At 52.9% G+C, this 18,664-nt stretch overlaps 1 protein-coding gene across 1 annotated transcript in view; it reads left to right on the forward strand.

The window, feature by feature from the left end:
- Positions 1–18,664, forward strand: part of TMEM184B (transmembrane protein 184B) — a 54,104-nt gene that overhangs the window by 21,901 nt on the left and 13,539 nt on the right. The window contains exons 2-3 of the mRNA XM_010389233.2: positions 4,816–5,061; positions 6,685–6,850. Coding sequence (XP_010387535.2) covers positions 4,816–5,061; positions 6,685–6,850 — 412 coding nt within the window. The remainder of the gene's footprint in view (positions 1–4,815; positions 5,062–6,684; positions 6,851–18,664) is intronic.

Genomic DNA, 18,664 nt, shown 5'->3' on the forward strand with positions numbered 1-18,664 from the left:
TTTATTAATGGGACTTCTGTAACCTAGAACTGTCCCTTGTCAATTATGTAGTTCCCCTGAAATGTTATAATGGAGAAACTGAGGCTCAGAGAGAAGTAACCACGCAGGTTGCACGTGGTGGAGTCTAGTGGGAGTCCTGTTGGGTGACTCAAAGCATAAGCCTGGTTATGTCCCCACCAGGTGGAAGCCTTCCCTGACCCCCTCCCCAGCCTGGCCAAGCCCGATGCTTGCTCTAGGCTCCTGTAGTGCTGGGCACTCACCTCTCAGCAGTGCAAGGGGCGGAGGCCTCCAGGTCACTCCTGCCTGTGGCATAGAGCAGGCATGAAGAGCAGCTTGGAGCACCTTAAAGGCTGGGGCTGGGTGTGTCGGTGCCTGGCATGGAGTCCAGAGGCCTCTGGACTTGTTAGAAAGATGATTTCAACATCTTCCCATAGGGCCCTCTATCATGTTCCTGGCAGAAGTTTAACACGTGGTCAAGTAGGGAAATAATGGGAGACAGTGGTGGTGGCTCATGCCTGTAATCCCAGCACTTTGGGAGGCCAAGATGGCAGGATCATTTGAGCCCAGGAGCTCGAGACCAGCATGAGTAACGTCGTAAAGCCCCATCTCTACAAAAAAGTAACAAAATTAGCCGGGCATGGTGGCTCACACCTGTAGTCTCAGCTACTTGGGAGGCTGATGGCTTGACCCCAGGAGGCAGAGGTTGGAGTGAGCTAAGATCACACCACTGCACGCCAGCCTGGACAACAGAGCGAAGCCCCGTCTCAAAAAAAAAAAAAAAATTGTTGGGCATGGTGGCACATGCCTGTGGTCCCCAGCTGCTTGGGAGACTGAGGTGGGAGGATCACTTGGGCCTAGGGAGGTCAAGGCTGCAGTTAGCTGTGATCATGCCATTGCACTCCAGCCTGAGCAACAGAGCAAGACTCTATCTCAAAAAAAAAAAAAAAAACAATAAAAACAAGATAATGGGGTCCTGTCAAAGCAGCTGAAATTCTGAGACTCATCTGTTTGCATGGAAAAGGGGAGACATGGATGGAGTCATTCCCCACCCCTTTCCCCACGGGAGTAAAGAGGCTGCACCAGACGGCATTGTGCATGCTTCCCCAAGGTCCACAGGCTATGCCAGGTGAACGTCCTGCTTGCCTGTGGGATCTGGGCAGGCAGCTTCCCAGTCGGTGCCTGTACAGAGTGTGAAAGGGTCAGATCCCAGTGCCCACCCTGCCCCAGCCCCAACACACTGAACAGTTTGCAGAGTCTGGCCTTGTGGTCACTGGCTTGGGAGTACATTTGACAGCCTCCATCTGCTGCCTTGGGTCCAGGGAACAAGGTGAGCTCTGGGCCTTCGAGCAGCTGCCTGCACCTGCTGTCATGGGTGTTGGGGACCATGCGTCTATGAGCCAGAATATTGCTTTAAGTATTTTGGGGAATTACGAAAACCCTTGAATCGTTACCACCCTGGGTGGCTATAAAACCAAGTTCTGCATCGTTTTCCTCATCTCTAAGATGGAGATAATGTTACTTACTTCAAAGTTGCCTTGAGAAAATACATGAGATAATGTTTGGGGAAATGCTTTGTCAACCACTGTGGTTGCCCAAGAGTAAAATACGTTGTTGATGAATTGGCCCCGGTGCAGAAACGTGGCCAGCATGAGTTGGGCTGTGGAAACACTCCCAGCCATGGTGGCTTCTCCTCCGCCCTGGGGGACCTGCCTGCCTCCTGCTAGAAGAGTCTGGAGGCTATGGGAGGATGGGCATGGCCATGTCTTGTTAGGAGGCTCTGGAGCAGGGGGGTGGCTCAGCTAGGTCCCCCCACTTTGTAGGAGGTGGGGAGACAATGTGTTGATAGGACCTGACTTTGAGTCCTGGCTCTGATTTGGGGGTAAGTCACCCACATCTCTGGGTGCATTTCCTCTTGTGAAATAAACAACCTTCATGAAGAATGTGAAGGGGCCCTGAACGCCAGGTGGGCGTGTGCATGTGAGTGAGCAGAGCCGCAGGAGGAAGCTGGCCTGCAGCCTTCACCCAGATCCCAGCCCTGGCTTGGGTCTGCTCCCTGGGGTTGCCCCTGTGCCTGGGAGTCCAAGCTGGGGGCTTCTCAACACTGCCCTTAGTCATGAACAGAACAGCCTTCGACATGCCCCCGCACCTTGCTTGGAAGGTGAAGATTTAGGCGCATTTGTACTTCCTCTGGTCCCCCCACAATACCCCATGTCTATTCATTTAATTTGAGATGATAGACAAAGATGATGGTTTACAACCCAAGTCTTTTTCAAGAAGTATTTCTGGCGCTGGTTTTCAGTTTTGCAACCATACTTACAGGAGCTATTCTTGGACTTGTCACTGTGTCTCTTTTTCAAAGCTTGCCACCAGTCTTTATATAGACACCTTCTCCATTTTTGAATTTCTTTATATAGACGCCTTCTCCAGTTTTGAGTTTTAATCTGGATTCATGTCTCGATTGCTGTGTTAAGAGATCATGTATGTGTGGGAAAATAGAAATGTAAAGGGCTCTCCTAAGGTGCACACTTACAGCTAAGAGCCGACATGGTGGTGGAGATGCTGCGGCCGTTGGCGAGGAGCCCGGGGTGCAGGCGGGCAGTGCAGACAGACAGCCGGCGCAGGATCCTCTGCGTCACGGGGCCAGGCTGCAGGCTGCTGCACCTGGGAAGGCCCAGGGAAACCTCCGTTGGTGTCAGGATATTCTGACTTGAATACCAGCTTGCGGATTTGAAAGGGACCATGAGATCATCTAGATTGACCTCTGTTCAGACCGAGATGGTCGGGGTTGGGGTTGGCTCATTTTCTGAGCTCATTTTTGGAGCAGGGAACCCACATGGCTGGTTGGCGGGGGAGCTGGTGTTCACGCTCCAGCCAGGCTCTTTCCTCAGTGCCCACACACTGCACTTTGCATCTTTTAAAATTGTCGGGTGTTCCTCTGGTTGCATTGCAGGTTATTGCCAGAGTTGGTGATTTGGGCAGAGGTGTTTGTTGGATGGCATTGACCAGCCTTTCAGCAGGTGGCTGTACTGAAAGGGATACCCCATCAGGGCTGTGGGTAGAGGGTGCGGCCAGGCTCCTGCCTTAGTCTTCTTGAGCCGCTATGACAAAATCCCATAAATCGACCACCTCCTTCCTCGCAGTTCTGGAGGCTGGGAAGTCCAAGATCAAGGTGCTGGCAGATTCAGTGTGTGGAGAGGGCTCACTTTGGTTCATAGACGGTGCCTTCTCCCTGTGTCCGCATGTGGTAGAAGGGGCACGGCAGCTCCCTGGGGTTCCTTTTATGAGGACACTAATCTCATTCATGAGGGCTCCACCCAGTATTCTTTGTTTCACTGTGAGGCACCTCACATTTTTGGAAACAAGCAGTGAAAATCAGTAGATAGGCCAGGCACGGTGGCTCACGCCTATAATCCCAGCATTTTGGGAGGATGAGGCAGGAGGATTGCTTGAGGCCAGGAATTCAAGACCAACCTGGGCAACATAGGGAGACCCCATCTCTACAAAAAAATTAGAAAATTAACCAGGTGTGGTGGTGCATGCCTGTAATCTCAGCTACCCAGAAGGCTAAGGCAGGAGGATTACTTGAGCTCAGGAGGCGGAAGCTACAGGGAGCCGAGATTGTACCACTGCACTCCAGCCTGGGCAACAGGGAGACCCTGTCTCAAAATAATAATAATAATAAAGTTAAGTATTATAAGTGGGCTGGGGGTGTGGGATCTTGCCTCAAAGAGTAGGCAGGAGGATGAACACGTGAGTGGTGAGAGACCCGCATGTTCGAGGATGCGGAATGGCTAGAAGTCTCAGAACTGGAGAAGGTGTGCAGGCAGACTTTCAGGAGAGGTGGCACACGGGCTGGCTTAAAAGATGAGAGTTTAGAGTGCACAGATTGGGGAGGAGCCACAGAGTCTCCAAAACAGCACAGCCGGATGGTCGGGGAGTGGGTCAGCCGTTAAGGGGGAGAAATGGCGAAGAACGCACACAAGCCCTCGGAGGAGGCCTCAGCAGTAAGTGGTTTTACTGGCTCCGGGGTATAAAGACGTTCAGGCCCAGCAGGAAGTTCCCGAATGTCTGTTGTTTGCCCACAGTTCCCAGTGCTGCCTGTATAGTCCCAAACAGAGCTGCTGTCCCCAAGGAGCCTGTGTTCTAGGTGGGGTAGGGGGAACAGTTAATAAATACATGAGTGAATCGAGTTAGTCAGGTGGTGTCGATGTAATGAGTGCTCTGGAGGAAAAGAAAGGAAAGCAGGGAGTCAGGCATGCCCGGCCTGGGAGAGGCTGACATGTCTTCATGGTGGTCAAGGTAGAGACCTAAAGGAACGATGGGAGGGAGCTGTGTGGCTGAGCAGAGACAGCTAGTGCAAAGGCCCTGTGGCAGAAGCAGGCTTAGTATGTTCAAGGAACAGCAAAGAGGCCAGCGTGGCTGCAGCTGAGGATGGAAGTGGGAACTGTAGGAGCTGAGATCCTAGAGGCCAGGAGGTCTTATCGAGTCCTTGGGGCTGTTGCGAGGACTATAGTTTTTACTCCAGGGGAGCTGGGAGGTATTGGAGAGTTTTGAGCAGGGGCAGCCTGGTCTGGGTAATCCTTGGAAGACTCACAAGCCTGCTCAGTGGGGACTGGTCATTAGAGGCAAGGGCAGAAGCAGAGAAACTGGTCAGTGGCCTGTTGCCTCAATCCAGGGGAGAGGCCGGCTGGGACAGGGTGATGGTTGGGGTCAATACAGACATGGTCAGGACGTGGGTGGAGAGACGTGGAAGATTCTTTCCGACACTGTCACTTGCCCTGGGAGGAGACTCACATTGCAATTTCTTCTCTCTAGGCTAGCTTGTCACTGCAAGGGTTTCCCTCAGGGAGCCTCCTGCTGCTGGGCACCATGACAGTGAGGGGGGCTGTGCTGGCCCCAGATCCAGCGTCGCCCACGACCGCAGCAGCCTCGCCCAGCGTCTCCGTGATCCCCGAGGGCAGCCCCACTGCCATGGAGCAGCCTGTGTTCCTGATGACAACTGCCGCTCAGGCCATCTCTGGCTTCTTCGTGTGGACGGCCCTGCTCATCACATGCCACCAGGTACCCAAGCCTGGCAGGGGGCCTCTAGAAGGGTCCAAAAAGGTTCCTGGCCCAACAGAGTGGGAGTTAGGCTAGGCCAGGCTGTGCTGCAGTAGTAGGTAAGCCCTGTGTTATCAGAGGCTTTCCTCGATAGAAGTCTACTTCTTTTTTTTTTTTTTTGAGACAGAGTCTCATTCTGTCACCCAGGCTGGAGTGCAGTGGTGCAATCTTTGCTCACTGCAACCTCTGCCTCCTGGGTTGGAACAATTCTCCTGCCTCAGCCTCCTGAGTAGCTGGGACTACAGGCATGCGCCAAGAAGTCGCCTTCTTGCCCACGTCCCAGGGCCCAGTATGCAGCACAGGTTCCGATGTGTGACTCTGGCATCAAGCCTCGCCCATCTGACACCTGGCAGCAGGGATGTGTGTAGGCACTCTGGATATTTAACCACCTCCATCCAGAGGTGACACTCGTCACTCTGTTCACCTTCCATTGGCTGGAACTAGTCTCGTGTCAAACCTAAGCGACAGAGAGCCTAGAACCGCAGGAGCACAGGGACAGGGACCGCTTTGCAGTTGAGAAAATGGAGAGCCAGAAGGGGAGGGGAAGAGGAACTAGCCCGGTCACTTGGAAGTTGGTGGCAGACTGGGACAGAAGTCAAGTCTTCCGTCTCCCTGTACTCGAGGCCCCAGAGGAGGCTGATGTGGGCGGGGACCGGCCTTGGCGGCCTGCAGAGGTTTGAGGGTGGTCCAGTGGAGAGGGGCAGGGCGAGTCCGCTCGCCTTCCCCAGTCAACCCCTTGCCAGATGCCCTGCGTCCCCATCCCTTTTAGAACCCATTTGCGTCCAAGGCTTTTGGCCCGTAGCAGATGGAGAATATTTTATTCTTTTCCTCCCCAGCCCAGGTCTCAGCTGGGCCAAGTGTGATGTCATGAGAGCTGGGACGAGGCACCCAGGGGCTGCTGGGACTGAGGACCGTGGTAGAGCAGCTCTTGGCATTTGTGTGTAGCTTTTACTTTTTTCCTCTGCTTCCTAAAAGTAGCATTCATTCTTCTAACTTCCTGGTGAGGTAGGCAGTGCTGCCTCTGTTTACCAGATGGGAGGAGGAGGCACAGCCTGAGGACATCCCTGTAGCCACTCAGCCAGGAAGTGTGTCCACCTGCCATAGAGTGAGGGCCCAGTCTGTCTTGCTATAAGTTAAGGGACGGGGCAGGGCTGCAACCCAGATGGCAGTGATTTAGCTCAGTGCTGCCACAGTCACAGCTGGAGAGAGGCAAAGGGAAAGGGCACACACGGATGGCCCAGAGCTGCCTGTGCGTGAGGCCCCCTGGGGAGCTTGTGGAAACTGGATTTCCATCCTCATCCCTGGCCCTGCTGTGGTCTGGGGTGTGGGCTCACCGCCACCTGCACCTTCAAGACCGTCCCGCGAGCACTGCTGCATGCACTCCACGAGCCTTGTGCATGCTGGTCTGAGTCTCACAGTGGCCTTGGGAGGCAAGTGTTGTCATCCCCTTTTTGCAGAGCAGGGCTCTGAGGCTCGGGTAGGTCCCGTGCATCGGGTCACAGGGTGGCAGAGCTGGAAGCCCACCTGCCCTCCCGTTCCTGCGGACAGGAGGGTCCCCCACTGACCCCGCACCTCTGCCCCCAGATCTACATGCACCTGCGCTGCTACAGCTGCCCCAACGAGCAGCGCTACATCGTACGCATCCTCTTCATCGTGCCCATCTACGCCTTTGACTCCTGGCTCAGCCTCCTCTTCTTCACCAACGACCAATACTACGTGTACTTCGGCACCGTCCGCGACTGCTACGAGGGTGAGGATGGGGGTGGAGTTGGGAGGGCCGGCTGGGGGCCAGGAGGCTGGGAGCCGCTCTCCCCACATTCCTCCCTGAGGGGCCTCACGAAGACTGTCTTGACACATCCCTGGCTTCTTTACCTGCTACAGGGTTTCTGTCCCAAATTGACAGGTAACAGCACATGCAGCCACAGTCTCACCTCACAGTTGCCTGAAACAGGGACCCTCCACCTGGGTCTTGTTTCTCAATGCTGGCATCTCGGGCAGGGTGGAGGCAGTAAGCAAGTGGTCTGTTTGTAGAGACCCCAGGTGGCCCCAGGTGCAGTTGGGTAGGGACCAATCCAGGGATCCCTGGCATGTCAGTGGCAGGGCTGGGCATCTGTCCCTATGGGTCTTAATTCTGAGGGCTTTGTCCCATGAGTGGGTGCCCTACTGCGCCACCCAGGAAGAAGACTCGATTCCTTTCGGGGGCTTGGTTCTGGATGTGGAGTGGAGACATCACCTGCTGCCGTCCTGAGCTCTGACCACAGGCCAGGAGCTGGGTTGCCAAGAGGAAAAGCCAGCCTCACCCCTGCTGCCCTGAGGGAGTCTGTGACCCCTAAACAGTCACCACAAGGAGACCAGGATGCTGCTCTCACGGGAACTGGCCTCTGACCTGTCTTGGGCAGGTCCCAGGCATTCCTCCTCCATCAGAGGCCAGCGATGCCCAGGTCTGCCCTGGACAGGCCAGCAGGAATGGAGAGGAGGGGTTCCTCAATTCAAGACCCCTACACTGGGCCAGGTGCAGTGGCTCACACCTGTAATCCATTACTTTGGGAGGCCAAGGCAGGCAGATCACCTGAGGTTGGGAGTTTGAGACCAACATGGAGAAACCCCGTCTCTACTAAAAATGCAAAATTATCCAGGCATGGTGGTGTGTGCCTGTAATTCCAGCTACTCGGGAGGCTGAGGCAGGAGAATCGCTTGAACCCAGGAGTCTGAAATTGTGGTGAGCCAAGATCGTGCCATTTCACTCCAGCTTGGGCAACAAGAGCAAAACTCCGTCTCAAAAAAAAAAAAAAAAAAAAGACCCCCTACATTGATACCCATGCTATTCTCAGAGTGTGAGGTTTCCTGTCTCCTACCCACACCTGTGTTGCTGGTTTTAGATAAAGTGACTGGATGTGGTTTTCCCCATCTCAGGCCGAGCAGCTCCGGCCGTGCCCGGAAGTTGTCTGTTTCCCTGACCTGGGAGGATGCTGCCCCAGGCCTGTACTCTGTGGATATTGGGGTGAAGCATGCTCATCCCCCAAGCAGCTGGAGTCTCTCTTGTCTATGTTGAACCTTGTGTATCCCTGAGAACTCACAGGGCACAGGAGATGCCTTTAGGTTTGGCAAGAAAATGAAGTCACTGAACAGGAGGATATCGCACCCCAGCCTGTCATATTTCTGCGTGCCCACCCCCAACTGCGGCCATATCAGGCAGGTGCTTCCCAGCCTCAAGGGCTTGATGTGTGCCATGTCCCTGGCCTGGGAAGCTCTTCTGCTCTACGTGGGGTCCCTCCTTTCCATCCGTCTGTTCCCCACCACTGTCACTCCCAGCAACTCAGTAACTTCCCATGTTCCCTCCTCGCCGGCTGGCGTTCCATCCTGTCCTTCCAGGTGAGAATACTGAGGCCAGGTGGGGACCTGCTTAGGGCTTAACTGGGGCTCTCGTGTCTGATGTTCCTGGAAGCAGCCAAGTCTCCAGGGAAACCTCTGGGTCCCTGGGGCACCGTAAAGGCTGGAATTGGCAAAGGGTGGGGCTGAGAATCCTCTTCCATTCAGCTGCCAGCCTCGCATGGGTAACCAGGGGCAGCCTCTGTCCACCTGTTCCTTCAGAAGCACAAAGCTGTTCCCTGCCAAGGCGGCCTCTCCTGTGTGGTCGGGGGACAAGTGTGGGCTCTCTTCTCGGCAGGACCCCGAAGACAGGCGCATGGCAGAAGGCGGGGCACACAGCCAGGGGAGACTCTGCTTCACCCTTACTCCGTGCCCCAGAGGCGGCAGCAGATGGCTGGCGGGCACCCCTCGCTCCAGAAGCCTCTTTGTTCAGGCCCCGCCTGCCCTGCCCTGCCTCCCAGCCCAGGGAGAGGTCCTCCAGGAAGTCGGCCGCCCTGTGAAGCACATCTCCTAGCAACGCGATTATCCCTTTGGCCTGGCCTCTCCCAGGGAGTTTACAAACAGCACAGCAGCTGTGGTGAAGTTCAGGCTGCCCCCGAGTTCACCAGCTTTTTTTTTTTTTTTTTTTTTTTTGAGACCGTTGCCAGGCTGGAATGCAGTGGTACGATCTCAGCTCACTGCAACCTCCACCTCCCAGGTTCAAGTGATTCTCCTGCCTCAGCCTCCCGAGTGGCTGGGACTACAGGTGTGCACTACCACACCCAGCTAATTTTTGTATTTTTAGTAGAGACGGGGTTTCACCATGTTGGCCAGGATGGTCTCAATCTCTTGACCTCGTGATCTGCCTGCCTCGGCCTCCCAAAGTCGTGGGGATTATAGATGTGAGCCACCATGCCTGGCCGAGTTCACCAGCTTTTAGCATTAGAGGCAGTGGGGCCTCCTCCTTGGCTTGTCCCTGCACCACTGCTCTGGGTCCTAGCCCCTCTCTTGCAGCTGCCTCTGTAGAGTCAGTGATGGGGCAGTCCCTTAAAATTCAAAGAGGTCCCCCCATGTATTTCCCCTCCCACCGTTCCTTCTAAGTGCCCAAGAGGGACCAGGAGGACCTGGGAGGAGCGGGATTCGCCTAGGCTGGAGAACTCTGCAGGTCCGGCCAGCCTCTCCTGAGGGCCCACTCAGAGCTGGGCACTGCAGTCATTTGCTTGCTTGCTTGCTTGCTTTTTTTTTTTTTTTTTTGGAGATGGAGTCTCGCTCTGTCGCCCATCCTGGAATGCAGTGGTGCGATCTTGGCTCACTGCAACCTCTGCCTCCCAGGTTCAAGCTATTCTCCTGCCACAGCCTCCCAAGTAGCTGGGACTACAGGCGCACGCCGCCACGCCCGGCTAATTTTATTTTTGTATTTACTAGAAACAGGATTTCACCGTGTTGCCCAGGCTGGTCTCAAACTCCTGAGCTCAGGCAATCCGCCCACCACCTCGGCCTCCCAAACTGCTGGGATTACAGGCATGAGGCACTGAGCCCGGCCACTTTTTTTCTTTGTTAACAAAATTCTGCTTTTAAAAAACACTGAAAAAAATTGCGTTTATTAAAGTAATAGAGGCATATGGTTGAAACACGAAACTCCTCTAACTCCTCACTCCAGAGTTCACTGTGCTTTCAACTCTTTCAGCTGTTTTCTTCCTAGAATGACCTAAAAATATGCTTATACTGGTTTTTGTTGTTGTTTTTCAGTTTTCTATACGTAGTGACTTCCTGTTGTGGAAGGGCTTTGTTTGAGAGACAGGTCTTGTTCTGACACACACAGGTGTGTGCCGCCACCATGCTCCAGTAATTTTTTTTTTTTTTTTTGGTAGAGATGAGGTCTCACTGTGTTGCCTAGGGTGGTCTCAAACTCCTAGGCTCAAATGATCCTTCTGCCTTGGCCTCCCAGAGTGCCGGGATTATAGACATGAGCCACCACATCCTATCCATTTCCTTTTCCTGTGTAACTTTTTGTTTTTTGCTCCAGTTACTACTTGCCCTCTTTTAGTTTGCTCAGTTTTCTACATACCTATCATTAGTTTATTCCTAAATACTTCAATTGAATTTAAAAACAAAACATAAGAAAAACCAAACCAGCCCTGCTCTCAGTAAAGCCAGGCCAATCCAGGAATCCATGAGCTCTGCCATTTTCCCCGTGGCGTTTCTCCTGGAACCTTCTCCCTGTGGTGCAGTCAGGAAAGCCTGCTTTCCAGGCTCCCGCTGCTCAGCTGTTGCCCTGGCTCTTCCATTCACCATCAGCCTGGAAACTGCTTCTCCTGTGCTGAGTCACCTGTTCCATGGAGGCTGTTTCCTCCTTGTTCATGGTTTGCTCTCTGCCTGGTTGGAGCACGTCTTCCAGCAGCTTCCTGAGAAAGAGAATGCATGGAAGGTCGATTTTGTGGAATCTGAAAATATCTTTAGTATATTGTTCCATTTGACTGGTATTCAAGGGAAATACAATCCTAAGTTGGAAATCCTTCTCCCTTTGAATTTCGAAGGCATGTCTTCACTGTCTTAGATTCTAATGTAATTTCTGGAAAGTCTGCTGTATTTGATCCCTAGTGCCTGTGTGTGTATGTGACCTGCTTCGCTCTTCTTTTTTTTTTTTTTCCCTCTCCTCTTTGTATTTAGGATCTTGTCTTAATCCCCAGAGTCCTGAAATCTCACAGGAGGTGGGATAGTCATTGTGCTCAGCAACCTGGCGGGCCCTTGCAGCGTGGATGCTCCTGCCTTAAGGTTCTGGGAAGTCTTTCTGTATGTTTCTTTGATCATTTCTTCCCCTCCACTTTCTTCCAATCTCCCTTTCTGGAATTCCTGCTAGTAGGACCTCATGCTTCTGGATTGAGCCTCAAATTTTCTTTCTTTTTTTTTTTTTTTTGAGATGGAGTCTCGCTCTGTCGCCCGGGCTGGGCAGTGGCCGGATCTCAGCTCACTGCAAGCTCCGCCTCCCAGGTTTACGCCATTCTCCTGCCTCAGCCTCCCGAGTAGCTACAGGTGCCCGCCACCTCGCCTGGCTAGTTTTTTGTATTTTTTTTAGTAGATATGGGGTTTCACCGTGTTAGCCAGGATGGTCTCGATCTCCTGACCTCGTGATCCGCCCGCCTTGGCCTCCCAAAGTGCTGGGATTACAGGCTTGAGCCACTGCGCCTGGTCGAGCCTCAAATTTTCTTTATAATTTTCTGGCTCTTTTTTGGTACTGTTTTCCAGGAATTTTGTTTTGTTTTCTGTTTTCGTTTTTTTTTTTTTTTTTAATCTTACCTTTGAGCTTTTCTATTGAATGTTTTATTTCCTTTATCATGTTTTAAAATGTCAGTAGCTCTCTCCGTTCTTGTTCTTTATGATGCCTTGTTCTTGATACCGGACACAGTATTGTTCTTTGGTCGCTGGGGATGTTCATTGCAGTTTTCTTCTGTTCCCTACGTTGTCTCTGTCTCTTGAGTTCCTTTCATCTATTTGTTCGCTTTGGTCTTTGACCTTCTTGTTAGAAGCGCTCCTCAAATATCAGTGTCCTTGGCTATTTTTTATATTTGAGAACGGGGCTGAAAATACCAGCAACTCAGGAGGCCGAGGCGGGAGGATGGCTGGAGCCCAGGAGTTTGAGGCTGCACTGAGCCATGATGGTGCCACTGCACTCAAGCCTAGGCAACAGAGCAAGACCTCATCTCTCCCTGCTCCAGAAAAAGAAAAGAAAATTGCTGGGCCTCCTGATTGGGTGATGGAGTGTGGAGTGTTTCCTTGGCTATTTGTATGCAGCATGGGGGCAGGTACCAAATGAAGGCTTTTTAAATTCTGGGACCTCTTTCTATAAAGAATAATTTCTCATCTCCTGCCTCAAAACACTGAACAGGCTGAGTGACCGGTGCAGAGTGGCAGAGACCTGAGAGGACCTCTTGCCCTTCATATTCAGGCTTAGTCTTTGGATTTTCTCCAAGTCGTCCCATTACGGCCGTCAGCTGGACCGTGTTCTGAGGATGGAGCTGTCTCAGCCTCTGTTGAAACTTGTAATCCAGTGGTTTCACGTGGAGGCTTAACCAGCTTCTGCATCTGTATCCTCACCCACAGCCTCCCGAGCTGTCTGGCACGTGCAGTGCTGAGGTTTCCTAGGGCTCTGGCTCCCACCCCCACCTCGCTGACCGTCCGCCACTCGGTGACCATGTAGCGATGAGCATGTGGCGTTCAGAGCTTTGTTGATGTCACTTGGCTATTGCCATTCCCCTTGTCCTTGAAGGTTTGCTCCCCACCCCACCTTCATTCCTTCTCATTTCAGCGGCGTTAGGAGGGCGAGGAGGGGGATAATGGAGATAAGTGTATGTTTAGCCTGTGAACTTGTGACTGGTGCTTCCTGTTCTCAAAGAGAGGGCTGAGTCTTGGAAGAGAGCTTGGTGCCACGTACCGTCTGCGAGGGCTGGAATTCATAGCGCTGGCATGCATCACCAGAGGTTGTACAGTGGCAGGCAGATGGGGGCAGGGTGGGAACCACTCCCCATGTGTGTTTAGTGTTTGATTGTGGGGTTGTGGGTGGGCCCAAGACAACTCTGAGAGCACTGAGGAGTTCTGTGATCAGAGGCACAGGGCCTTGGGGTTCAGAGGCAGAAGACAGTGTCCGTATGTCGCTTTATGCAGTTGCTGTTTGTTAAGAACGTTTGCGTGGCATTTCACAGTTTTCCCACGTGTTTTTCATCACTGTTAGCTCATTCTCACCTCCCAAGTACCTGGCAGAGTATATATATTATCATCCCCATTTTACAAATGTGAAAAAATTTCGAATAGGCTCTGAAACTTGTTCAGAGTGACCCAGATCGTAATGGCCAAAGGCCAGACTCGCACCTGGGTCTCCGAATCCTGACGCTCTGTGCCAGCGTGGTGAAGGAGAGGACAGGACAAGTTTCTCCCCTGGAAAAGTGTGAACTCCTGTTAGGGAAAGAGATTTGAATGCATGAAAGCAACAGAGAATGATGCTTCATTCACTGTCCAACTGGGGTGAGCACAGCCAAGGGCCACAGATGCAGGGCCACACGAGGGCCAAAGGCCAGTTTGCTGCCAGAAGGACTCCCTGGCTGGCCGTGGCACTGGCTGGCCGGGGCTCTTACAGATAGAGCCAAGGATTATGAGACCCCAATAGTGGCCGGGCACGGTTGCTCACGCGTGTAATCCCAGCACTTTGGGAGGCCGAGGCGGGTGGATCATGAGGTCAAAAGATTGAGATCATCCTGGCCAACATGATAAAACCCCATCTCTACTAAAAATACAAAAATTAGCTGGGCGTGGTGGTGCACACCTGTAATCCCAGCTACTCAGGAGGCTGAGGCAGGAGAATCACTTGAACCCAGAAGACAGAGGTTGCAGTGAGCCGAGATCGCACCCCTGCTCTCCAGCCTGGCGACAGTGTGAGACTATCTCAAAAAAACAAAGAAAAAAGAAAAGAAAAAAAAAGAACTCGATAGATCCGAGTGCAGAAAGATGCTCAGAAGAAGCCGGTAGAAGTCAGAAACGGCATTCAGGGTGGCGAGAAGCAGGAATAAGCAGGATCAGTAGAGGACAAAAAAGCCACGAGGGGGCCGGGCGCGGTGGCTCACACCTGTAAATCCTAGCACTTTGGGAGGCCGAGGCAGGTGGATCACCTGAGGTCGGGAGTTTGAGACCAGCCTGGCCAACATGGAGAAACCCCATCTCTACTAAAAATACAAAATCAGCCCGGCGTGGTGGCGCATGCCTGTAATCCCAGCTACTCGGGAGGCTGAGGTAGGAGAATTGCTTGAACCCAGGATGTGGAGGTTGTGGTGAGCTGAGATTGTGCCATTGCACTCCAGCCTGGGCAACAAGAGCAAAACTCTGTCTCAAAAAAAAAAAAAAAAAAAAAAAAAAGCCAATAGGGAGGAGAAGAGGAGCCATTTGGCACAACTTGGAGTCTGGGGTCACTTGTACCATGCAGACCCTGCCCCCTTGGTTGCAACACACTGTGCCCATTCTTGTCCAGGATGATCACCCATCACTGAAAAGGGGCAGAAGAACATTCTAAGGCCCTTATTTTCTTTTTTTTGAGACGGAGTCTTGCTTTGTCGCCCAGGCTGGAGTGCAGTGGTGCGGTCTCAGCTCACTGCAAGCTCCGCCTCCCAGGTTCACACCATTCTCCTGCCTCAGCCTCCCAAGTAGCTGGGACTACAGGCGCCCACCACCATGCCCGGCTAATTTTTTGTATTTTTAGTAGAGACGGGGTTTCACTGAGTTAGCCAGGATGGTCTCGATCTCCAGTTATCTGAAATACAGAATGTCCCAGTCTTTCCAAGTAATCAGAGTGTTTTTCTGTAGCAGAGGGCTGGGCCATGAGGCCCAGCCTTTAGGCGCTGAAGGTGTGCACAGGAGATGAGCTTAGAATGGCCCAGTGTGCCCAGGGCCATTGAGGTTCTGCACACAGTGTGTGGCACACAGTAGGTGCACAGCAAGTGTGCATTGAAGTTATAGCGAGTTATATGAGTGTGTCTGCCTCCTGACCCTGGGAGCTGCACGCAGAAACGTGGGAGGTCAAGTACTGAGTCTTTTCTCAAAGCCCAGGGGCTCTTGGGGCGAGTGTCTTAGGTGCTCCGTGCCTGAATTTCCTTATCTGTAAGCGGGGATAACTCTATCCTTGTGGGGGAATGGGGGTGGCGGTTGTTGGGGAGGGGGGTGTAAACATGTAAAGCCTTACAACTGCTGGATCCTGTAGCAGTTACTAGGTCATGGGCCACCTGAGAGGCTGGGTCAGGAGCAGTCTCTTGGACTACAGCTTCCTACCCAGGCTCAAGGAGCTGCTGATAGGAAAGAAGCCCATTCAAAAGAAGCCAGTAGAGGAGAGGTCAGAAGCAGCATTTGGAGTGGCGAGAAACAGGAATAAACAGCATCCAAAAGGGACAGGAAGGTCACGAGGGAGAAGCCTGGAGCCTTCGGTTTGGAAAGGACCCCTTTAGAAAGTCTGCTGAGGTGTTGCCCAGCCTGATTGCTTCTGTTGGCAGCAAGTTCACGACTTCCATCTCTGGACTCTGCCCGTTAGAAATGGTTTCTTATAGGCCAGGCGCAGTGGCTCATGCCCTTAATCCCAGCACTTTGGGAGACTGAGACCAGCAGATCACTTGAGCCCAGGGGTTCAAGACCAGCCTGGACAACGTGGCGAAACCCTGTCTCTACAAAAAAAACAAAAAGCAAAAATTAGCCAGGCATGGTGGCACATACCTGTAGTCCCAGCTACTCAGGAGGCTGAGGTGGGAGGATCGATTGAGCTTGGGAGGTCAAGGCTACAGTGAGCCATGATCGCGTCTGTGCACTCCAGCCTGGGCAACAGACTGAGACCCTGCATCAAAGAAAAAAAAAAAAGGAAATGGTTTTTTATATTGAGTATGTTGAGCTGCAGTCCTGGGGTCTGCCCCTGGGAGTCCCATCTGACCCTGGGAACAAGGTGCTTGTCACGTCTGTTAAGAGAGTGACCCCGATGTCTTCTCATCCCCAGCACAGTCCTTGTTTTGTGTTCATCCTGGTCCTTCTCTCCTGATAGTGTGCGTTTGTCTGTAGTTTAAGATTTGGTGTCTAGAGTGGAGCAGAAAGTGCCGGGGGGGCTTGGGGGTGGGGGACAGATAGCCTACTCTCATTCCAATGCTGGAGGAGTTCCTCCCAGAGGCTGGCCCCAAGGCCATCAACTCTTCAGTCTCCAAAGACAAAACCCTCCAGAGAAGCCACAGCCTGATTGTCCAGGCCAGGAGAGAGAAGCTCTCTGGTCCCTCACGCTGGTTGCTGCCCTCTGGACTTGGCCTGAGGGCTCCTTGATCATTTATGAGTCCCCGGGGCTTAGCACAGAGCCTGGCACACCAGCTGTGGTGGATATTTAGGGAGGTGTAGAGTCATTGTGTGTCTCCGAGGCCTCTTCAGGGGTCTGGTACTGGAGCCGTGGTGGGAAGGGCGGTGGGTAGTGAGCTTCCTGGCCAAGCACCCTCCCTCCAGCCCCGCCTCAGCTTCTCTGCTCTTCTTACATCCAGGGCACACATCTTTGTGTTTGTTTCCAGGGGATGTGTTGAGTTTTCCATTTAAACGCCTTTGCTGGGATGTTGGAGGTGGTGGTTCACATGGCTCTGTACTTTCCAGGAGGGAAACTGATGTGTCTAGTTGGTCAGTGGGGCCGGGCTTGGGCCGGTTGTGTCACGTCTGAGGAGATTCTGTCTCATCTTCTCCAAGAATTAGGGAGTCAATTATCGACTCACTAATGATTCTTTAAGGGGAGCTGTCAGTAAATTGGTATTTTATAGACTGGCTGGCCCCAGAGCACCTCCAAAAGGTCAAGAATCTTGAACTGAGAGAGACGATGACATTTGACGATTTTGATCAGTTGTGTGCAGAGCCGGTTACGGATGGACCTCGGCCACGTCATTCAAAAGTGTGCTGACTGCTGATGTGTGGTTTGATGCAAGAAAGGACACGAACCCAGGTGCCAGGCCTTTCTCGGGAGAGGACTGCAGGGATGGGCTCGCCAGGGAGGGAGCTTCCAGATAGAGGGAGCTCATGGGCCTGGGACCCCTGTGGCTTCCCTGGAGGGTTTTGTCATTGGAGACTGGAAAGCTGATGGTCTTGGAGCCAGCCTCTGAGAGGAGCTCCTCCAGTGTTGGAATGAGAGTGGGGTGTCCCCTCCTGCCCTCCCTGAGCCTGTTGTCATGGCAGGCTCCCCTGGGGAGATGGCCCATGTACGTCTGTCCGTTCCTTCCTTCAGTGTTGATTGCGTGTATGTAGCTGCCAGGCCCTCCGGTAGTCATTGGAGGTAGGACTGCATTCTACCTGCAAGGAGTTTACGGTCTGGAAAAAGCAGTAGGCAACACACCGTGGACTCTTGCCTGTGCGCTTAGCTCATCTAAGGCTCTGCAGGTTCACAGCCCCTTACCCCACTAAGGAAGGAGTTACCCGCTTACAGAGGAGGAAATTCAGGCATGGAGCGCTTAAGACACTTGCCTGAGGCCACACAGCTCCTAAGGGGTGGGACCACAGTTCACACCAAGACAGGCTGGCTCCAGGGCCCATGGCTCTTTACCTTACTTGTTGCTGCTTTTGTACCAGAGAGGGGTGGTATATGAAGTAAGCAGGGTACAGGACAGAGCAGGCGGCATCTCAGCAGGGTCTGCCTCTGGGGTGAGCAGAGGGACTAGAATGTACCATTGCATGCAGGCATGAGCGGTCACTGCATTCCCCAGGAGCTTCAGTTGTGGTTTTATCTGTATTCCACTTACCATGGCTGTGCAGATAACTATTGCCAAAACACACAAGTGTAAAACAACCATCCAGTTTCTTCACAGATTTATAAGTCAAGAATTTGGACTGGGCGTGGGGGAGGTAGTTCGTCCCTGCTCCGTGACCTCTGGGCCTTGGCAGGAGAGTGTGAAGGCCGGGGCAGAGCAGCTGAAGGCTTGCTCCCTTGTGTGCCTGGCAGTTGATGCTGGCTGTCAGCTGAAGGCCTCGGTTCCCTCACATGAGCCTCTCTGTGCAGTATCTCCAAAGGCTAGCTCGTGCTTCCCCCCTGCATGGTGGTTGGGTGCAAGGACAGGCACTCAAGGAAGAGCCAGAGGAAAGAGGCCTTTTCTAACCCCTACATCAGATGTCATGAAACATCACTTTGGCTGTAGTCACTCAGGTCCACCAAATGCAAAGGGAGGGTACAGGACCCCACCTCTCAGAGGTGGGGTGTCAGCATCACGGGGTGTGGCAATCTTTAGAAAATGCAACCGTTGGCCGGGCGCAGTGGCTCATGCCTATAATCCCAGCGCTTTGGGAGGCCGAGGTGGGCAGATCACCTGAGGTGGGGAGTTCGAGACCACCCTGGCCAACATGGTGAAACCCTGTCTCTACTAAAAATACAAAATTAGCTCTGTGTGGTGGCACATGCCTGTAATCCCAGTTACTTGGGAGGCTGAGGCAGGAGAATCGCTGAACCCTAGAGGTGGAGGTTGCAGTAAGCCAAGGTTGCGCCACTGCACTCCAGCCTGGGCAACAGAGCGAGACTCTGTCTCAAAAAAATAAAAAACAAAGCCCAAACAAACAAAAAAGAAAATACAGCTGTCATGATATAGCTGGACCCGGCTTAGAATGGACACGGTCATTGTGCTTGGCCTTGTGAGGTTTTGAACAGAGGTTACTGACAGGTTGATAGCACGTTTGGCTTAATGCCCAC

Source organism: Rhinopithecus roxellana, chromosome 13 (assembly GCF_007565055.1).
Source record: "Rhinopithecus roxellana isolate Shanxi Qingling chromosome 13, ASM756505v1, whole genome shotgun sequence".
Taxonomy (NCBI): Eukaryota; Metazoa; Chordata; class Mammalia; order Primates; family Cercopithecidae; genus Rhinopithecus; species Rhinopithecus roxellana.